This window comes from Oncorhynchus tshawytscha, linkage group LG10 (assembly GCF_018296145.1).
Source record: "Oncorhynchus tshawytscha isolate Ot180627B linkage group LG10, Otsh_v2.0, whole genome shotgun sequence".
Classification (NCBI taxonomy): Eukaryota; Metazoa; Chordata; class Actinopteri; order Salmoniformes; family Salmonidae; genus Oncorhynchus; species Oncorhynchus tshawytscha.
This window is the reverse complement of record NC_056438.1, coordinates 67,435,874-67,456,113: the sequence shown is the minus strand read 5'-3', so window position 1 is coordinate 67,456,113 and position 20,240 is coordinate 67,435,874. Positions and strand designations below refer to the sequence as shown.

Here is a 20,240-nt window from a genome sequence, read left to right as displayed (position 1 = left end):
TTCAGGTCCAAAAATGTCAAACCTTGAGAATCAAATAAGTGAAATAGAAAAGAGAATAGCAGAGCTAAAAGAAGAAAATCCTGAAGCCAAGATCACTGGTAATATCAATAAAACTAATACAGTATCAGTCAAAGGTTTGGACACACCTACTCATTCCAGGGTTTTTCTTTATTTTTACTATTTTCTACATTGTAGAATAACAGTGAATACATCAAAACTATGAAATAGCACATTTGGAATCATGTACTAATCAAAAAAGTGTTAAACAAATCTAAATATATTTTATATTTGAGATTCTTCAAGATAGCCTCCCTTTGCCTTGATGCCAGCTTTGCACACACTGGGCATTCTCTCAACCAGCTTCACCTGGAATGCTTTTCCAACAGTCTTGAAGGAGTTCTCACATATGCTGAGCAGTTGTTATCACTCTGCAATGCAACTCATCCCATACCATCTCAATTGAATTGAGGTTGGGTGATTGTGGGAGCCAGTGCATCTGATGCAGCAGTCATCACTCTCCTTTTTGGTCTAATAGCCCTTATACAGCCTGGATGTGTGTTGGGTCAAATTATAGTCCCACTAAGAGCAAACCAGATAGGATGGCGTATCGCTGCAGAATGCTGTAACCATGCTGTGGTAGCCATGCTGGTTAAGTGTGCCTTGAATTCTAAATAAATCATAGACAGTGTCACCAGCACCACCACACCATCAGACCTCCTCCTCCATGCTTCACGGTGGGAACTACACATGCAGAGACCATCCGTTCACCTACTCTGCGTTTCACAAAGAAGCAGCGGTTGGAACCAAAAATCTCTCATTTGGATTTGTCAGACCAAAGGACAGATTTCCACTGCTCGTGTTTCTTGGTCCAAGCAAGTCTCTTATTCTGATTGGTGTCCTTTAGTAGTGGTTTCTTTGCAGAAAATCGACCATGAAGGCCAGATTCACTCCTCAGAACAGTTGATGTTGAGATGTGTCTGTTACTTGAACTCTGTGAAGCATTTATTCGGGCTTCAATTTCTGAGACTGGTAACTCTAATGAACTTAACTCTGGGTCATCCTTTCCTGTGGCGGTCCTCATGAGAGCGAGTTTCATCATAGCCGATGGTTTTTGCGACTGCACTTGAAGAAACTTTCAAAGTTCTTGACATTTTCTGGATCGTCTGACCTTCATGTCTTAAAGTAATAATGGGCTGTCCTTTCTCTTTGCTTATTTGAGCGGTTCTTGCCATAATATGGACTTGGTCTTTTACCAAATAGGGCTATCTTCTGTATATCACCTCTACCTTGTCACTGTAATATTTGTGCTGTGGAGAAATGACCATGCAGGAGACGGGAGTACAGTTTGTTTCGTTTAGTCAAAACCTCTCGTGCTCTACAGCCCCGGCCAAATAGTGCGCATGTGCATTTCCTATTAGGTGTAGTAACATAACACTACCGTAATACATTACTGCTTAGTAACAGCATAGTAACTAATACAAACAGATATAGATCACAGATACTACAGTCACAACACAACTGATTGGCTTAAACGCATTAAGAAGGAATGAAATTCCATAAATTTACTTTTAACAAGGCACACCTGTTAATTGAAATGCTTTCCAGGTGACTGCCTCATCAAGCTGGATGAGAGAATGCCAAGAGTGTGCAATGCTATCATGAAGGAAAAGGCTGGCTACTTTGAATAATCTCAAATCTCAAATATATTTTGATTTGTTTAACACTTTTTTGCTTACTACATGATTCCATATGTGTTATTTCATAGGTTTGTTGTCTTCACTATTGTTCTACAATGTAGAAAATAGTAAAAATAAAGAAAAACCCTGGAATGAGTAGGTGTGTCCAACCTTTTGACTGGTACTGAATAGAAATAAAGGGATATATTCAATCCATATTGCTGAAATTCAGTTACAACTTGATTGAAATTGAAAGGCAATGTTCATGTCAGCATTTCATGGTAAATTCTGCATATGTCGGCTCAATCAGAAGTGACCTTTACATTTCTAGCGCGCAATCTGAAATGCTTCAGTGATACAGATTGAAAAGAGCCCAAAGTAGAATTCATTATGGTAAAGTCAGATTTCTCAGGTTGGGATATGACCTTTTAAATTCCATCTCTCAGAGCTGACAACACAGCTTAAGGAAAGCGAGAGGCAGCTTGAGGAGAACATAAAAAGACTGAAGAAGAAAGACAGCAAGAATTCTTACCTGAGTGAGTTACTATAGTAACCTGAAATAGCCAACGACTGTTTTAAAAATAGCTCACTGCATATTTTGAATATAATGGACATGCTGCTTAAGTACTTTTTTTTTTTACCTTGTTCTCAACAGAACAAAGACGTATCTAAAAGTTCCATGATAACATTTATTTATTTAGTGCCACTTTAAAATACTGCAACTCACTACTTTTTTTTGTACTCGAAGTTATGCAAATTCTTCATCTACAAAGGAAACTCAGAGACATACAAAATGCTGCATCTCAGCAATTCAATGAAACTGCTGCTGATGTTACTGGTGAGTGTTTGGACTTCATCAAGCATAATAAATATGTAATTATTTTGTTGATTTTTTAATATATCATTAACTTAATTAAAATATGACTCATACACTCTTTGAATATGTACCTCATTTATCTAATAATATGTTAACATTAGTAATTGAATTACAGCGCTTCAGGAACAACTAGAGGCCAGAGAGGAAGAGAGCGCCAGATGTCAGGCCCAGAACAAAGGTAAGCCAAGATCAGGTCCTTCTGATATTAGTCTGGTTCACCAGTTTGTGTAACTAGACGCTTGATGAGCAAAGCTGCTTGAATCATAACTACAGGTAAAGAACCAGAAGCACACGTCTCAACAGTGTTACGGTCGTCAGGAGACACGGACCAAGGCACAGCGTGATTGGAGTTCCACATCTTTATTTTAGTGAAACTTAAACAAACCAAGAAACAAACAACGACCGTGAAGTACCATAGTGCTACATGCACTCACTCAAAACAATATCCCACAAAGCAGGTGGGAGAAAGGGCTTCCTAAATATGATCCCCAATTAGAGGCAACGATTACCAACTGCCTCTAATTGGGAACCATGCCAATCAGCAACATAGAAAATAACTGACTAGAACACCCCCCTAGTCACACTCTGACCTAAACACCATAGAGAACCGAGGGCTCTCTGGTCAGGGCATGACAATCAGTCTAATATTGTTTTCTCAAACCAGACCTGGAGAAGAGGCTGGGCGATAAGGATGCACAGTGCTCTGGACTCCAGGACCGATATGACAGTGAGCTTCAACACTCTCTACCTTTTGCTGATGACACTGAGTGATCTAAATGATATGAACCCTATTCAATAGAACCTAGTCAACAGCTGATTTGTATTGGTCTCTCACAGATCTGCAAGATAAGCTTGGTTCTGCAATGAATAAACTGGACAATGTAACTGGATACAACGACAAACTCGGTGAGCAGATGAATATACATCAGTGCCCACAGATGAAGGAGGCGAGTACTCTCGTTTATTTTTCTGATTCAGAATACTACTCAGCTCATTTCAATGTGTTCTATCAGTTCTTGAGGTATGGACCCTGACTAATGAGGTAGACGATCTAAAGAAGAGAACTGTGACTTCTGCAACTAAGATCAATGGTGAGTATCCCTGTTGCCGCGCATTATTCATGGCAAATCATGTTTGTTTTGAAAGATATACATATGTTAGCATTGATCCTGTCATGATTTTTACTTGTCTTTCAGAGCTCCAAAAGTTGCTGGATGAGAAGATCAAAGAACTGGCAAAGAAAACACAGGAACTGGAGGATAACGCTCCTCAACCAGAGAATGGTTTGTATTATTTAGCCTTTTTATAGTCTGTTTTCAGTTGAACAGACAGCTTTTACAGTTTAGGTCCAGCCTGCTCAGTATTTATCTGTATATGATATTCCTCAAATTGTTAAGCTGTTTGTTTGTTGCAGTTCTAAGGATCATTGCAATACAGAATGAGATCTTGAACCTGCAGAAAGGAGTTAGCAATGGGACAAACTTTGACCAGATTGCTGGTGAGTAGCAGGCGTTCTGAAGAACATAGGAGTCTCTATGTTTTCAGCATGTTAGACCAATAACAATAGTTATCATGTTTCCTCAGAGGGATAGTCCTTCCCTGGTAGACATATAGGATGGTGTGATGACAATACACTGCATTTAGCCCATTCATGAAGTTTTCAAATACCATTATACTTGTAACATTCAAGCTCTTCAATTATTCTTGTCCACAGCACTTGAGAATGAACTGGATGCATTGATTGCCACAATCGAGGAGAAGAACAATGGCAACTGTAGACAGAGTGAGTGTGAAAAGCCTTATCATTTCAGGGTTGGCTGCAATCGTGATTTGAATTTTCTACATTACTTCAAATGTTGAAAGTTGTGACATCCTGCATATCCCTGCTCATTTAGTTCTGCAGATCATTGCACTCCAAAATCAAGTGACAAGATTGCAGAGGCAAGAGTTAGAGTTCAATCAGTCATCTGAGGCCAAGATTGCTGGTGAGTGCCATTGTAATTTTTCTTTATCCTCAGTACTCTTACACTTGTGCTGGAACGTTTATTATCCTTATATTTACCATTAAGAGCTTTTCTGTAGGCATACCCGTGTAATAGAAAACTTTGTGGTGGAAAGAGGATAACATTTGAAATAATGTGTGTGTCTCAGAGCTAGAGAATCAGCTACAGGAGACGAGAGACCAGCTGAATGAAAAGAAAGACGAGCTGAAAGAAACTGACAGTAGAATTCCACAACTCAGTAAGTTGTCAAGCATGTTTCAAGGAGTTTATCTATAATCTACAAGTTAATTATTTCTCAATTATTTGGAGGGTGACTTCTGTTTTTGAATGCTTCATCCAGTGGCATGCTTTTATTTTTCAGTTGCAGAGATCATGGGACTTCGTAACAAACTGACAGAGTTAGAAAGAACATTATCAGAGCTCAAACGGAGAAGTGCTGACAAGATGGAAGGTACATTTTGTTTAATTAAAATACTATTGAACGTCTTGTTGGGTTGATGCGAAGGGAAACATTTAGTTTAAAGTGGACGCTATCTTAACACAGGGGAGATTATAATTGGTAAGATACAGTGTATTCGGAAAGTATTCAGACTCCCTCACTTTTCCCATATTTTGTTACATTACAGCCATATTCTAAAATGGATTAATTAAAAAATGCTCCTCATCAATCTACACATTACCCCATAATGACAAAGAGAAAAATGTTTTTTTGAATTTTTAGCAAATCTATTAAAAATGTCAAACTGAAATACCTTATTGACATAAGTATTCAGACCCTTTGCTATGAGACTCGAAAATGAGCTCAGGTGCATCCTGTTTCCATTGATCATCCTTGATGTTTCTACAACTTGATTGGAGTCCAACTGTGGTAAATTCAAATGATTGGACATGATTTGGAAAGGCACACACCTATCTATATAATGACCCACAGTTGACAGTGCATGTCAGAGCAGAAACCAAGCCATGAGGTCAAAGGAATTGTACATAGAGCTCCGAGACAGGATTGTGGTCGAGGCACAGATCTGGCGAAGGGCACCAAAACATTTCTACAGCACTGAAGGTCCCCACAGTGGCCTCCATCCTTCTTAAATGGAAGAAGTTTGGAACCACCAAGACTCTTCCAAGAACTGGCTTCCCGGCCAAACTGAGCTATCGGGGGAGAAGAGCCTTTGTGGAGATGGGCGACACTTCCAGAAGGAAAACCATCTCTGCAGCACTCCACCAATGAGGCCTTTTTGGTAGTATGGCCAGACGGAAGCCACTCCTCAATAAAAGGCACATGACAGCCCACATGACAGGACTGTCAGACCATGAGAAACAAGATTTTCTGGTCTGATGAAACCAATATTGAACTCTTGTTCTGAATGCCAAGTGTCATGTCTGGAGGAAACCAGGTACCGCTCATCATCTGGCCAATACCATCCATACGGTGAAGCGTGGTGGTGGCAGCATCATGCTGTGGGGATGTTTTTCAGTGGCAGGGAGACTAGTCAGGATTGAGTGAAAGATGAATGGCTCAAAGTACAGAGAGATCCTTGATGAAATCCTGTCCAGAGAGCTCAGGACCTCCAGATTAGGGCAAAGGTTCAGCTTCCAACAGGACAATGACCCATAGCACACAGCCAAGACAATGCAGGAGTGGCTTTGTGACAAGTCTCTGAATGTCCTTGAGTGGCCCAGCCAGAGCCCGGACTTGAACCCGATCTAACATATCTGGAGAGACCTGAAAATAGTTGTGCAGCGACGCTCCACATCCAACCTGACAGAGCTTGAGGGGGATCTGCAGACAAGAATGGGAGAAACTCCCCAAATACAGGTGTGCCAAGCTTGTAGCGTCATACCCACAAAGACTCGAGGCTGTAATCGCTGCCAAAGGTGTTTCAACAAAGTACTGAGTAAAGGGTCTGAATACTTATGTAAATGTGATATTTCATTTAAAAAAATATGTTTTCTCAAAACCAGTTTTTGCTTTGTCATCATGGGTTATTGTGTGTAGACTGATGAGAGGGGAAAATGATGTAATCCATTTTAGAATAAGGCTGTACTTTCCGACTGCACTGTAAATAAATATCTTTCCTCCTCAGATCTTCAGAGTCTACTGAAGCAGAAGAGCAAGCAGCTTGAAGAAAACACTACACAACTGAGGGCTGTAGATGCCAAAAATGCAGAACAGAGTATGTTGACAAGAGTAGTCATTAGAAGTCATTAAACATTTATAATCTTCTAAAAGGTTGAATACCATGATTTGATGTTAGTATTGAATTACACAGTGCCTTTTTGTTCTGTTATTTCAGTTCTGAAGATCATTGAACTACAGAAACAAGTGAATGAGATACGGATTGAAGTTTCAAAAGGCAAAGATGAAACTGCATCAGAAATCTCTGGTTTGTCTATTTTGTCTCATGTTCCACTTATGTATGATCATTAAAATCTCACATGTTGAAAAGTGTTAAAAAGAAATGGGTTTGGGGAAATTGTTATGTATAGTCATCATGATGTACCGAGTATATGTAGCAGTATGCTAACATTAGTACTTCAATTACAGCGCTTCAGGAACAACTAGAGGCCAGAGAGGAAGAGAGCGCCAGATGTCAGGCCCAGAACAAAGGTAAGCCAAGATCAGGTCCTTCTGATATTAGTCTGGTTCACCAGTTTGTGTAACTAGACGCTTGATGAGCAAAGCTGCTTGAATCATAACTACAGGTAAAGAAACAGAAGCACGCATCTCATCAGTCTAATATTGTTTTCTCAAACCAGACCTGGAGAAGAGGCTGGGCGATAAGGATGCACAGTGCTCTGGACTCCAGGACCGATATGACAGTGAGCTTCACCTCTCTCTACCTTTTGCTGATGACACTGAGTGATCTAAATTATATGAACCCTATTCAATAGAACCTAGTCAACAGCTGATTTGTATTGGTCTCTCACAGATCTGCAAGATAAGCTTGGTTCTGCAATGAATAAACTGGACAATGTAACTGGATACAACGACAAACTCGGTGAGCAGATGAATATACATCAGTGCCCACAGATGAAGGAGGCGAGTACTCTCGTTTATTTTTCTGATTCAGAATACTACTCAGCTCATTTCAATGTGTTCTATCAGTTCTTGAGGTATGGACCCTGACTAATGAGGTAGACGATCTAAAGAAGAGAACTGTGACTTCTGCAACTAAGATCAATGGTGAGTATCCCTGTTGCCGCGCATTATTCATGGCAAATCATGTTTGTTTTGAAAGATATACATATGTTAGCATTGATCCTGTCATGATTTTTACTTGTCTTTCAGAGCTCCAAAAGTTGCTGGATGAGAAGATCAAAGAACTGGCAAAGAAAACACAGGAACTGGAGGATAACGCTCCTCAACCAGAGAATGGTTTGTATTATTTAGCCTTTTTATAGTCTGTTTTCAGTTGAACAGACAGCTTTTACAGTTTAGGTCCAGCCTGCTCAGTATTTATCTGTATATGATATTCCTCAAATTGTTAAGCTGTTTGTTTGTTGCAGTTCTAAGGATCATTGCAATACAGAATGAGATCTTGAACCTGCAGAAAGGAGTTAGCAATGGGACAAACTTTGACCAGATTGCTGGTGAGTAGCAGGCGTTCTGAAGAACATAGGAGTCTCTATGTTTTCAGCATGTTAGACCAATAACAATAGTTATCATGTTTCCTCAGAGGGATAGTCCTTCCCTGGTAGACATATAGGATGGTGTGATGACAATACACTGCATTTAGCCCATTCATGAAGTTTTCAAATACCATTATACTTGTAACATTCAAGCTCTTCAATTATTCTTGTCCACAGCACTTGAGAATGAACTGGATGCATTGATTGCCACAATCGAGGAGAAGAACAATGGCAACTGTAGACAGAGTGAGTGTGAAAAGCCTTATCATTTCAGGGTTGGCTGCAATCGTGATTTGAATTTTCTACATTACTTCAAATGTTGAAAGTTGTGACATCCTGCATATCCCTGCTCATTTAGTTCTGCAGATCATTGCACTCCAAAATCAAGTGACAAGATTGCAGAGGCAAGAGTTAGAGTTCAATCAGTCATCTGAGGCCAAGATTGCTGGTGAGTGCCATTGTAATTTTTCTTTATCCTCAGTACTCTTACACTTGTGCTGGAACGTTTATTATCCTTATATTTACCATTAAGAGCTTTTCTGTAGGCATACCCGTGTAATAGAAAACTTTGTGGTGGAAAGAGGATAACATTTGAAATAATGTGTGTGTCTCAGAGCTAGAGAATCAGCTACAGGAGACGAGAGACCAGCTGAATGAAAAGAAAGACGAGCTGAAAGAAACTGACAGTAGAATTCCACAACTCAGTAAGTTGTCAAGCATGTTTCAAGGAGTTTATCTATAATCTACAAGTTAATTATTTCTCAATTATTTGGAGGGTGACTTCTGTTTTTGAATGCTTCATCCAGTGGCATGCTTTTATTTTTCAGTTGCAGAGATCATGGGACTTCGTAACAAACTGACAGAGTTAGAAAGAACATTATCAGAGCTCAAACGGAGAAGTGCTGACAAGATGGAAGGTACATTTTGTTTAATTAAAATACTATTGAACGTCTTGTTGGGTTGATGCGAAGGGAAACATTTAGTTTAAAGTGGACGCTATCTTAACACAGGGGAGATTATAATTGGTAAGATACAGTGTATTCGGAAAGTATTCAGACTCCCTCACTTTTCCCATATTTTGTTACATTACAGCCATATTCTAAAATGGATTAATTAAAAAATGCTCCTCATCAATCTACACATTACCCCATAATGACAAAGAGAAAAATGTTTTTTTGAATTTTTAGCAAATCTATTAAAAATGTCAAACTGAAATACCTTATTGACATAAGTATTCAGACCCTTTGCTATGAGACTCGAAAATGAGCTCAGGTGCATCCTGTTTCCATTGATCATCCTTGATGTTTCTACAACTTGATTGGAGTCCAACTGTGGTAAATTCAAATGATTGGACATGATTTGGAAAGGCACACACCTATCTATATAATGACCCACAGTTGACAGTGCATGTCAGAGCAGAAACCAAGCCATGAGGTCAAAGGAATTGTACATAGAGCTCCGAGACAGGATTGTGGTCGAGGCACAGATCTGGCGAAGGGCACCAAAACATTTCTACAGCACTGAAGGTCCCCACAGTGGCCTCCATCCTTCTTAAATGGAAGAAGTTTGGAACCACCAAGACTCTTCCAAGAACTGGCTTCCCGGCCAAACTGAGCTATCGGGGAGAAGAGCCTTTGTGGAGATGGGCGACACTTCCAGAAGGAAAACCATCTCTGCAGCACTCCACCAATGAGGCCTTTTTGGTAGTATGGCCAGACGGAAGCCACTCCTCAATAAAAGGCACATGACAGCCCACATGACAGGACTGTCAGACCATGAGAAACAAGATTTTCTGGTCTGATGAAACCAATATTGAACTCTTGTTCTGAATGCCAAGTGTCATGTCTGGAGGAAACCAGGTACCGCTCATCATCTGGCCAATACCATCCATACGGTGAAGCGTGGTGGTGGCAGCATCATGCTGTGGGGATGTTTTTCAGTGGCAGGGAGACTAGTCAGGATTGAGTGAAAGATGAATGGCTCAAAGTACAGAGAGATCCTTGATGAAATCCTGTCCAGAGAGCTCAGGACCTCCAGATTAGGGCAAAGGTTCAGCTTCCAACAGGACAATGACCCATAGCACACAGCCAAGACAATGCAGGAGTGGCTTTGTGACAAGTCTCTGAATGTCCTTGAGTGGCCCAGCCAGAGCCCGGACTTGAACCCGATCTAACATATCTGGAGAGACCTGAAAATAGTTGTGCAGCGACGCTCCACATCCAACCTGACAGAGCTTGAGGGGGATCTGCAGACAAGAATGGGAGAAACTCCCCAAATACAGGTGTGCCAAGCTTGTAGCGTCATACCCACAAAGACTCGAGGCTGTAATCGCTGCCAAAGGTGTTTCAACAAAGTACTGAGTAAAGGGTCTGAATACTTATGTAAATGTGATATTTCATTTAAAAAAATATGTTTTTATAAATATGCAAAAAAGTCTCAAAACCAGTTTTTGCTTTGTCATCATGGGGTATTGTGTGTAGACTGATGAGAGGGGAAAATGATGTAATCCATTTTAGAATAAGGCTGTACTTTCCGACTGCACTGTAAATAAATATCTTTCCTCCTCAGATCTTCAGAGTCTACTGAAGCAGAAGAGCAAGCAGCTTGAAGAAAACACTACACAACTGAGGGCTGTAGATGCCAAAAATGCAGAACAGAGTATGTTGACAAGAGTAGTCATTAGAAGTCATTAAACATTTATAATCTTCTAAAAGGTTGAATACCATGATTTGATGTTAGTATTGAATTACACAGTGCCTTTTTGTTCTGTTATTTCAGTTCTGAAGATCATTGAACTACAGAAACAAATGAATGAGATACGGATTGAAGTTTCAAAAGGCAAAGATGAAACTGCATCAGAAATCTCTGGTTTGTCTATTTTGTCTCATGTTCCACTTATGTATGATCATTAAAATCTCACATGTTGAAAAGTGTTAAAAAGAAATGGGTTTGGGGAAATTGTTATGTATAGTCATCATGATGTACCGAGTATATGTAGCAGTATGCTAACATTAGTACTTCAATTACAGCGCTTCAGGAACAACTAGAGGCCAGAGAGGAAGAGAGCGCCAGATGTCAGGCCCAGAACAAAGGTAAGCCAAGATCAGGTCCTTCTGATATTAGTCTGGTTCACCAGTTTGTGTAACTAGACGCTTGATGAGCAAAGCTGCTTGAATCATAACTACAGGTAAAGAAACAGAAGCACGCATCTCATCAGTCTAATATTGTTTTCTCAAACCAGACCTGGAGAAGAGGCTGGGCGATAAGGATGCACAGTGCTCTGGACTCCAGGACCGATATGACAGTGAGCTTCACCTCTCTCTACCTTTTGCTGATGACACTGAGTGATCTAAATTATATGAACCCTATTCAATAGAACCTAGTCAACAGCTGATTTGTATTGGTCTCTCACAGATCTGCAAGATAAGCTTGGTTCTGCAATGAATAAACTGGACAATGTAACTGGATACAACGACAAACTCGGTGAGCAGATGAATATACATCAGTGCCCACAGATGAAGGAGGCGAGTACTCTCGTTTATTTTTCTGATTCAGAATACTACTCAGCTCATTTCAATGTGTTCTATCAGTTCTTGAGGTATGGACCCTGACTAATGAGGTAGACGATCTAAAGAAGAGAACTGTGACTTCTGCAACTAAGATCAATGGTGAGTATCCCTGTTGCCGCGCATTATTCATGGCAAATCATGTTTGTTTTGAAAGATATACATATGTTAGCATTGATCCTGTCATGATTTTTACTTGTCTTTCAGAGCTCCAAAAGTTGCTGGATGAGAAGATCAAAGAACTGGCAAAGAAAACACAGGAACTGGAGGATAACGCTCCTCAACCAGAGAATGGTTCGTATTATTTAGCCTTTTTATAGTCTGTTTTCAGTTGAACAGACAGCTTTTACAGTTTAGGTCCAGCCTGCTCAGTATTTATCTGTATATGATATTCCTCAAATTGTTAAGCTGTTTGTTTGTTGCAGTTCTAAGGATCATTGCAATACAGAATGAGATCTTGAACCTGCAGAAAGGAGTTAGCAATGGGACAAACTTTGACCAGATTGCTGGTGAGTAGCAGGCGTTCTGAAGAACATAGGAGTCTCTATGTGTTCAGCATGTTAGACCAATAACAATAGTTATCATGTTTCCTCAGAGGGATAGTCCTTCCCTGGTAGACATATAGGATGGTGTGATGACAATACACTGCATTTAGCCCATTCATGAAGTTTTCAAATACCATTATACTTGTAACATTCAAGCTCTTCAATTATTCTTGTCCACAGCACTTGAGAATGAACTGGATGCATTGATTGCCACAATCGAGGAGAAGAACAATGGCAACTGTAGACAGAGTGAGTGTGAAAAGCCTTATCATTTCAGGGTTGGCTGCAATCGTGATTTGAATTTTCTACATTACTTCAAATGTTGAAAGTTGTGACATCCTGCATATCCCTGCTCATTTAGTTCTGCAGATCATTGCACTCCAAAATCAAGTGACAAGATTGCAGAGGCAAGAGTTAGAGTTCAATCAGTCATCTGAGGCCAAGATTGCTGGTGAGTGCCATTGTAATTTTTCTTTATCCTCAGTACTCTTACACTTGTGCTGGAACGTTTATTATCCTTATATTTACCATTAAGAGCTTTTCTGTAGGCATACCCGTGTAATAGAAAACTTTGTGGTGGAAAGAGGATAACATTTGAAATAATGTGTGTGTCTCAGAGCTAGAGAATCAGCTACAGGAGACGAGAGACCAGCTGAATGAAAAGAAAGACGAGCTGAAAGAAACTGACAGTAGAATTCCACAACTCAGTAAGTTGTCAAGCATGTTTCAAGGAGTTTATCTATAATCTACAAGTTAATTATTTCTCAATTATTTGGAGGGTGACTTCTGTTTTTGAATGCTTCATCCAGTGGCATGCTTTTATTTTTCAGTTGCAGAGATCATGGGACTTCGTAACAAACTGACAGAGTTAGAAAGAACATTATCAGAGCTCAAACGGAGAAGTGCTGACAAGATGGAAGGTACATTTTGTTTAATTAAAATACTATTGAACGTCTTGTTGGGTTGATGCGAAGGGAAACATTTAGTTTAAAGTGGACGCTATCTTAACACAGGGGAGATTATAATTGGTAAGATACAGTGTATTCGGAAAGTATTCAGACTCCCTCACTTTTCCCATATTTTGTTACATTACAGCCATATTCTAAAATGGATTAATTAAAAAATGCTCCTCATCAATCTACACATTACCCCATAATGACAAAGAGAAAAATGTTTTTTTGAATTTTTAGCAAATCTATTATTTAAAAAAAACTGAAATACCTTATTGACATAAGTATTCAGACCCTTTGCTATGAGACCCGAAATTCAGCTCAGGTGCATCCTGTCTCCATTGATCATCCTTGATGTTTCTACAACTTCTCCAACTTCAGTCCAGCTGTGGTAAATGCAATTGATTGGACATGATTTGGAAAGGCACCCACCTATCTATATAATGACCCACAGTTGACAGTGCATGTCAGAGCAAAAACCAAGCCATGAGGTCTAAGGAATTGTCCGTAGAACCCTAAGACAGGATTGTGGTCGATGCACAGATCTCTTCCAAGACTCTTCCAAGAGCTGGCCGCCCGGCCAAACTGAGCAATCGGGGAGAAGGACCTTGGTCAGAGGTGACCGAGAACCTGATGGTCACTCTGGCAGAGCTCCAGAGTTCCTTTGTGGAGATGGACGAACCTTCCAGAAGGAAAACCATCTCTGCAGCACTCCACCAATGAGGCCTTTATGGTAGTGTGGCCAGACGGAAGCCACTCCTCAGTAAAAGGCACATGACAGGACTTTCAGACCATGAAAAACAGGATTTTCTGGTCTGATGAAACCAAGTTTGAACTCTTGTTCTGAATGCCAGGCATGAGGAAACCAGGCACCGCTCATTTGACCAATACCATCCACACAGTGAAGCATGGCGGTGGAAGCATCATGTTTTTCAGCAGAAGGGACTGGGAGACTCGTCAGGATTGAGTGAAAGATGAGTGGATCAAAGTAGAGAGATCCTTGATGAAATTCTCAACCAGTTTTTGCTTTGTCATTATGGGGTATTGTGTGTAGACTGATGAGGGGAAAATTATGTAATCCATTTTAGAATAAGGCTGTACTTTCCGACTGCACTGTAAATAAATATCTTTCCTCCTCAGATCTTCAGAGTCTACTGAAGCAGAAGAGCAAGCAGCTTGAAGAAAACACTACACAACTGAGGGCTGTAGATGCCAAAAATGCAGAACAGAGTATGTTGACAAGAGTAGTCATTAGAAGTCATTAAACATTTATAATCTTCTAAAAGGTTGAATACCATGATTTGATGTTAGTATTGAATTACAGTGCCTTTTTGTTCTGTTATTTCAGTTCTGAAGATCATTGAACTACATGAACAAATGAAAGCAATACAAACGGAAGCTTCAAAAGCCAAAGATAAAAGTGCATCAGAAATCTCTGGTTTGTCCATGTTCCATTTATGTATAATCATTTCACGTTGAATGGTGTTAAAAAGTAAATGGGTTTGGGAAATCATTCTCTTTTGTCATTATGATTAATTTAGCTTTCCTTCTACCCAGGGCTACAGGAACAACTTAAGGCCAAGGAGAAGCTGAATGCAAGACTTGACTCCAAAAACAGAGGTGTGACACACAGGTCCCTGAAATTGTTTCTGGTCATCTTGGGGGAAAATATTTTAACTTCTCTTTTATCTCTTTTAGAGCTGGAGAAATTTCAGAAGGAAATGAAAATGGAATGTGATGAAATCCAGCACAGGTGCAAAGGTGAGATTGTCCTTTGAATCGATGTATGGAGTTTAAATGATTTGCTGAATTTGGTGTACTGAACAACATTTATCACACAGAGGTACAGCTTCAAACGGATCAAAACCAAGAGGACTTGCTTAAAATGCAGCAGCAATTGCGAGAGAAGGAGGCAGCCTTCAATAGACTGCAGCAGCAACTCAGAGACAGCAAGGATGACAATGCCAGACTACAGGAGAGAAATAAGAGTGAGATATTCATATTATCAGTGACCAATCAACAGGACAGTGATAATGTAAACCAAATACTGAACATGTGAAAGAGTTCAACAATAGCCTTAATTACTGTAAATAATTTTGAGGGGTTGTCACGTTGGCCGTCTCTCCCCTTTCACTCTAAAGGTTTGCAAGAGGAGAATGACAAACTCAAGATGAATTTACAAGGTAAGATGTGTATGTTTACCTTTTTCAGACAAAAACATGTCAAAGCTTTTATTGTGAATTAATACAATGCGTTTGGGTTGCACTCCTCTCTTAGATCTTGTGGTAGATCCAGAAACGGTTGTCCATAGCAGTAAGTCTGGAAGATAATTGACAAACATTGAATGGATATTGCATGAATGTCTGGCTCTGTGCAGTAGAGAACATTACTATATCCATTCCTCTCTACCCACAGCTAAGGTGGCCTTTGACCCGGACACAGCCCATCCTAAAATCATTCTGTCAGCGGATGAGACAGTAATGTCTGTAGCACAACAGCGACAGAATGTCCCCAACGATCCAGGGCGGTATGACTTGTCTCTTGCTGCTCTTGGAAAGACTGGGTTTAACAGGGGGAGAAATTACTGGGAGGTTGAAGTGGCTGGGAAGACATGTTACAATATCGGAGTTGCCAGAGGATCAGCTAATAGGAAGGGGCAGCTGAAACTAAAACCAGCAGAAGGCTACTGGACCATAATCTTGACAAAACAAGGTGTGCTCAAAGCCCTTGCAGCTCGGCCACTTGATATTCAGCTGCCTGCAGTCCCCCAGAAGTTTGGAATACTTTTAGACTACAAGAAGGGAGAGGTCTCTTTCTACAATGCAGATACCAGGTCTCTTCTCCATACATTCACAGGCAATAGATTCACAGATAAACTATATCCATTCTTCAATGCCTGTCTGGAGACTAATGATGAGGATGCTCCGATTGTCTTAACTCGTGTTGGTTCGGTGTCATGGATAGACTAGAGAATGCATTTGAAATCAAATTAATTTCTGTGGTAGTGATTCAAGATAAAGTCATTTCAATTATGCATTTTCAATCATTCAACAAATAAAATATTGCACCTGATCTATGAAATGGCATTTTATTTCTGGCATTGTAGAAAAACTGTTCAAGATCATTACAGAAGTAGAAGCATTCCCACTGGTAACAGAATTGGACCTGGCCTCTGACTTTATCTACCTCTAGTCTACACTCACTCCATTTTACCTGAACACAGCCATGGTGTAACTGCACTGAGAGAAGAGGAAAAAGGTTGATCAATAAGGATATTACATCTATCCATTCGTTTGGTAATAGAGAATTAAATAAATATGTTCACCTTATTCAGTCCATCTTCTGTAATACCCTCAAGTATGTGGTCAACAGAATGTATCAATACTATAAGGGCTTTCTCATATGTTACTAGATTCATCTCAGCCCTAGCCAGAAAACGATTGTACATATATTTTAGTCATTTAGCAGACACTCTTATCCAGAATGACTTACATGAGCAATTAGGGTTAAGTGCCTTGCTCAAGGGCACATCAACATTTTTAACCTAGTTGGCTCAGGGATTCGAACCAGCAACCTGTCAGTTACTAGCCCAATGCTCTTAACCACTGGGCTGTTCTTCACTGTCTCCACACATATGCTTCCCTATGTACCACTCCAACCTAACTTGTTTCTGTCTTCCACCCACGCATTGCCAATCCATTCTACACCCTCTTCTCCTGTATCCCTCAATCCCTGCCTGCTGTCCCAGCTACACCTCTGTAAAAGTGGGCAACAAAGATTGGGTCTCTCTCTTCTAGAATGTGCAGGAAACTGTTCCTCTCCTCCTCATTCCATGACTCAAACCATTGGGTCCAGAGGCGCAGTTGGCACTCAAAAATATTTGGTGGGCTGTCCTTAACCTAGAATCAGAAAGGAACAGATGGTGGCGAGGTTTCAGTGCAAATGAGATCAACATGACTGTTACATTACTAGTAGCTGGTAACGAACTGTAGGACAAACCATTAAATAATTGTGATAGCAGGATGGGTTGTACCTGTAGCGTATTGAGCGACTCGAGGAGGGTACACACTTTCCCTGGCACAGCTTTCCCCAACAGGTCCTGCAGAAACCTTTCCCTCTGGGCAGTGCTCCAGCTCAAGAACCAGCTCAATACACAACGCTGCTCCTGAAGAGTTACGTAGGAGAGTGGTAGGGGCTCTCTGCCTGCCGCTGACTTCAGAGAGGTACAAGATAGGTTCTCCAAGCTGGGAGGCACTAAACCCTGTGGTACTGACGGAAAGTCTGCCAGGCTGGGTGAAGACGAACTGGACTGTGTGCAGAGCCAACCCTGCCCAGCAGTGTTAGCTGTATCCAGTGTGTTGCTACTGATTGTCGGATAGTGTGTGTTGCTAGACAGGGCACCAGCAGCTGGGGGCATCATGACAGGGGGCTGCTGGTTTGAGCCTTGATTGACATGGAAGAACCAGGACATCTTTGGAAAAACAGAATAAAAACAATGGTAAATAAATGTCTCATGTCATATTTACATAAACAGATGAGATGGCATGTCCAACTAGCTAGCCTAATAGATACGGGATCAGGATATGTTATTTACCACCTAGCCCAATGTTGGACTAATTGAGCATAATGTTAATCCTTAGTCCAAGAATGTTAATCCTTAGTCCGTACATGTTAGGGCAAACTGGCTCTAGAAGCCAAAACAGCCAAATGCTCCATCTAAGCATGAATTGATACTCAGAAACAAATTCCTCTATTATCAGTTCACAGGAAAAAATAATAATTAATGGAAACCATGTTTGATACCATTCCACTCCAGCAATTACCACGAGCTTGTCCTCCACAATTAAGGTGCCACAAACTTATTGTACAGTACACCGTTTTAACACAGCCAACTATTTTTCCAGGGACAACATATTTGTGCCGTCTGACTTCCATTTACACACAAGTGTTCGGGGGTGCTGATAGCTCATTTAGCACTGGTAGTCAACTCTGGCTTCCGTAAACAAGCTCTGTAACATGTCAATATGTCTGTGTGGGAACACTATAAAATGGGTGTATCAATTTCACCTTTTGTTTTGGCCTATATGAAAGATAAGGTCCTTATGCTTCCAAAACCGTACCACAAGCGACGTGGCTCTTAACAAATCTCCCCACCCCACAGAATACGCCTTCGTCCAATTACTTGTATGTGTAATAGAACTGATAGTCATGATCAAGGGCTAGTTTACCAGCGAACTTGGACATCCCCTTCGATCATGTTATATCGATAGCTGGCTATTGTAACCAGTTGTTTGTGTTAATTATATCTGCTTCGACCACAACAGTAGCTAGCTAGACAGCAATGGCACTTCCTTGTTTGGTAGTTAGCAGTGTACCAAACGCCGGTAACATTTGATATGGAAAATTAACGACTTAAACCACCAGACATGCTTAGATATCTAAAACACATTCCTCACCATTAAGCGTTTTTTTTTTTTTTTTTTTTTTTTACAAGTCACGTTATTATTTTCAACATGTTGCAACCTCCAACTGAACCGAGCCGCACTGGCACCAAATACATTTTATAACTAAACCAAGATAGACCACAGCCTGTCGTTTCAAATTGGAACAAATGAGCCATAGTGGGCAGAGCCAAGTACGAGCTAGCGCAATCTTATTGGCGCGTTTTAGCGTACATTTCCCAGTTGGGGAACGCATACTCTGAAGTCTGCGTGTACAATAACTCAATTCATATTTGCACTCTTAAACGACGCAATTTTTTTACATTTTAGCAAAGGGTCGAGTCTACAAAACTTAGTCCACTCTGTTCGTAACATATTCTAGTTTCGGGAACAAACTGTATTGAGACGAAAAAAACAATTGAGATCAAATGTTTCACCGATGAGTAAATTATCATAATGTCGGCCAAATTCCATGTAGTTCCACCTTCAGCCACTGGGCTTCCTCTCACTTTTGGTCGTGAGTGGAAATGTCAACCGGATGCTTCACATTTATACATCCGGTGAAATATCTCTCTCATTGTTCTATGCATGAGTTTCCCGTGTCCCATGATGCCTTGCGCGAATTATGGGCGTTATTTCCGGTTCGAAGTAAACAAACATTCATGAAGAGCTTGCAAAAACTAATAATGATATGGGAACACAACCTGACGGAGATCAAAAAGGGTATTAATTAGCCTACCTCTACCCTCCGTAATTGATGGTTGGGAAGACGACGTGACGAAGTCGTCTTGTATCACGTACTTACTTTGTTGAATCCGTAGCTTGCGATGGTAAGGCGATGAGCAACTTAAAAAGTCCGGAGGCGTACCAATACCTACACGGTAACAAAGTCGGACGGATGTTATTGAAGGATGTTGGAGACGACCTTGTCTACTTAAAAGCAGACGTAGTGCCGAGTCAGAGCCTATACTCATCTCATCACAAGGCGTGGGTACTAGGATCAACGACAAGTGTCATACAGACAGCGAGTTGCTCATGTATTTGCAGGGCCAGGACGCTCTTTTTAGTCATGCTGCAGCAATTATGGCACTGTATTCTTCTTCTTTGGTTATCTTGGCGTTCGCACATTTTGTTTGTGCATGCCGCCACCTACTGTGCGGTAGTGTGTGTGGTCAAACATGTTACATTTTGTGATACACACATATAAAAGCGAAACATTGCACCATCAATTAACACTACACATATACCACTATTTCATAAAAATAAAAACCTTCCAACTAAACCTACACTCAAAAACCCACTACCCCATTCCACTACTTGACCCTATCTGCTCCTGCACCATGCCAATGACCTGGGAGGACAGGACACCACCACTCAACACACCCTGTAACTCTTCTTAAGTCAAATCTCGTATACCCAAATAATTATCTGCAGCTGCCACCACAAAATCTATTTTCTGTTATTTACGTTATATTTCTGCGGTACAGTGGATAACCATTGCTATGAATGCTAAGAAACCAACATTACTGAGGCATATCACTCAATGGCCCAT

At 40.6% G+C, this 20,240-nt stretch overlaps 2 protein-coding genes across 5 annotated transcripts in view; one reads left to right on the top strand and one right to left on the bottom strand.

The window, feature by feature from the left end:
• Positions 1-16,319, top strand: part of si:ch211-14a17.10 (putative leucine-rich repeat-containing protein DDB_G0290503) — a 28,129-nt gene extending 11,810 nt beyond the window's left edge. The window contains exons 26-70 of one of the 3 annotated variants that reach the window (XM_042328868.1): positions 6-98; positions 2,123-2,212; positions 2,425-2,514; positions 2,669-2,731; positions 3,218-3,280; positions 3,391-3,459; positions 3,567-3,644; positions 3,750-3,836; positions 3,968-4,051; positions 4,268-4,336; positions 4,449-4,538; positions 4,705-4,794; positions 4,918-5,007; positions 6,641-6,730; positions 6,851-6,940; positions 7,102-7,164; positions 7,314-7,376; positions 7,487-7,555; positions 7,663-7,740; positions 7,846-7,932; positions 8,064-8,147; positions 8,364-8,432; positions 8,545-8,634; positions 8,801-8,890; positions 9,014-9,103; positions 10,755-10,844; positions 10,965-11,054; positions 11,216-11,278; positions 11,428-11,490; positions 11,601-11,669; positions 11,777-11,854; positions 11,960-12,046; positions 12,178-12,261; positions 12,478-12,546; positions 12,659-12,748; positions 12,915-13,004; positions 13,128-13,217; positions 14,388-14,477; positions 14,596-14,685; positions 14,805-14,867; positions 14,946-15,008; positions 15,089-15,235; positions 15,389-15,430; positions 15,525-15,560; positions 15,663-16,319. In XM_042328868.1, coding sequence (XP_042184802.1) covers positions 6-98; positions 2,123-2,212; positions 2,425-2,514; positions 2,669-2,731; positions 3,218-3,280; positions 3,391-3,459; positions 3,567-3,644; positions 3,750-3,836; positions 3,968-4,051; positions 4,268-4,336; positions 4,449-4,538; positions 4,705-4,794; positions 4,918-5,007; positions 6,641-6,730; positions 6,851-6,940; positions 7,102-7,164; positions 7,314-7,376; positions 7,487-7,555; positions 7,663-7,740; positions 7,846-7,932; positions 8,064-8,147; positions 8,364-8,432; positions 8,545-8,634; positions 8,801-8,890; positions 9,014-9,103; positions 10,755-10,844; positions 10,965-11,054; positions 11,216-11,278; positions 11,428-11,490; positions 11,601-11,669; positions 11,777-11,854; positions 11,960-12,046; positions 12,178-12,261; positions 12,478-12,546; positions 12,659-12,748; positions 12,915-13,004; positions 13,128-13,217; positions 14,388-14,477; positions 14,596-14,685; positions 14,805-14,867; positions 14,946-15,008; positions 15,089-15,235; positions 15,389-15,430; positions 15,525-15,560; positions 15,663-16,216 — 4,067 coding nt within the window. In that variant the 3' untranslated portion in view covers positions 16,217-16,319. The remainder of the gene's footprint in view (positions 1-5; positions 99-2,122; positions 2,213-2,424; positions 2,515-2,668; positions 2,732-3,217; positions 3,281-3,390; positions 3,460-3,566; positions 3,645-3,749; positions 3,837-3,967; positions 4,052-4,267; positions 4,337-4,448; positions 4,539-4,704; positions 4,795-4,917; positions 5,008-6,640; positions 6,731-6,850; positions 6,941-7,101; positions 7,165-7,313; positions 7,377-7,486; positions 7,556-7,662; positions 7,741-7,845; positions 7,933-8,063; positions 8,148-8,363; positions 8,433-8,544; positions 8,635-8,800; positions 8,891-9,013; positions 9,104-10,754; positions 10,845-10,964; positions 11,055-11,215; positions 11,279-11,427; positions 11,491-11,600; positions 11,670-11,776; positions 11,855-11,959; positions 12,047-12,177; positions 12,262-12,477; positions 12,547-12,658; positions 12,749-12,914; positions 13,005-13,127; positions 13,218-14,387; positions 14,478-14,595; positions 14,686-14,804; positions 14,868-14,945; positions 15,009-15,088; positions 15,236-15,388; positions 15,431-15,524; positions 15,561-15,662) is intronic. The other 2 variants (XM_042328869.1, XM_042328870.1) reach the window with 2 other exon arrangements.
• Positions 16,320-19,158, bottom strand: lg10h14orf119 (linkage group 10 C14orf119 homolog). Of its 2 annotated transcripts, none has more exons than XM_024436108.2 (3): positions 18,704-19,042; positions 17,281-17,718; positions 16,320-17,146 (listed from the first exon to the last, which is right to left on the bottom strand). In XM_024436108.2, the coding sequence occupies exons 1-3, from the start codon at positions 18,704-18,706 to the stop codon at positions 16,973-16,975; spliced, it is 615 nt and encodes a 204-aa protein (XP_024291876.1). In that variant the 5' UTR covers positions 18,707-19,042; the 3' UTR covers positions 16,320-16,972. The 2 variants fall into 2 exon arrangements, with proteins under 2 accessions (XP_024291876.1, XP_024291875.1); XM_024436107.2 differs by lacking the exon at positions 18,704-19,042 and adding an exon at positions 19,126-19,158 and having other exon boundaries at positions 16,822-17,146.
• Positions 19,159-20,240: the final 1,082 nt, after the last annotated feature.

What these genes read in the sequence shown, in the direction of transcription:
- lg10h14orf119 (XM_024436107.2), bottom strand. An exon ending in AGTCGCTCAATACGCTACAG is followed by an intron (nt 17,147 to 17,280) that starts GTACAACCCATC and finishes TTCTGATTCTAG; the next exon opens with GTTAAGGACAGCCCACCAAA.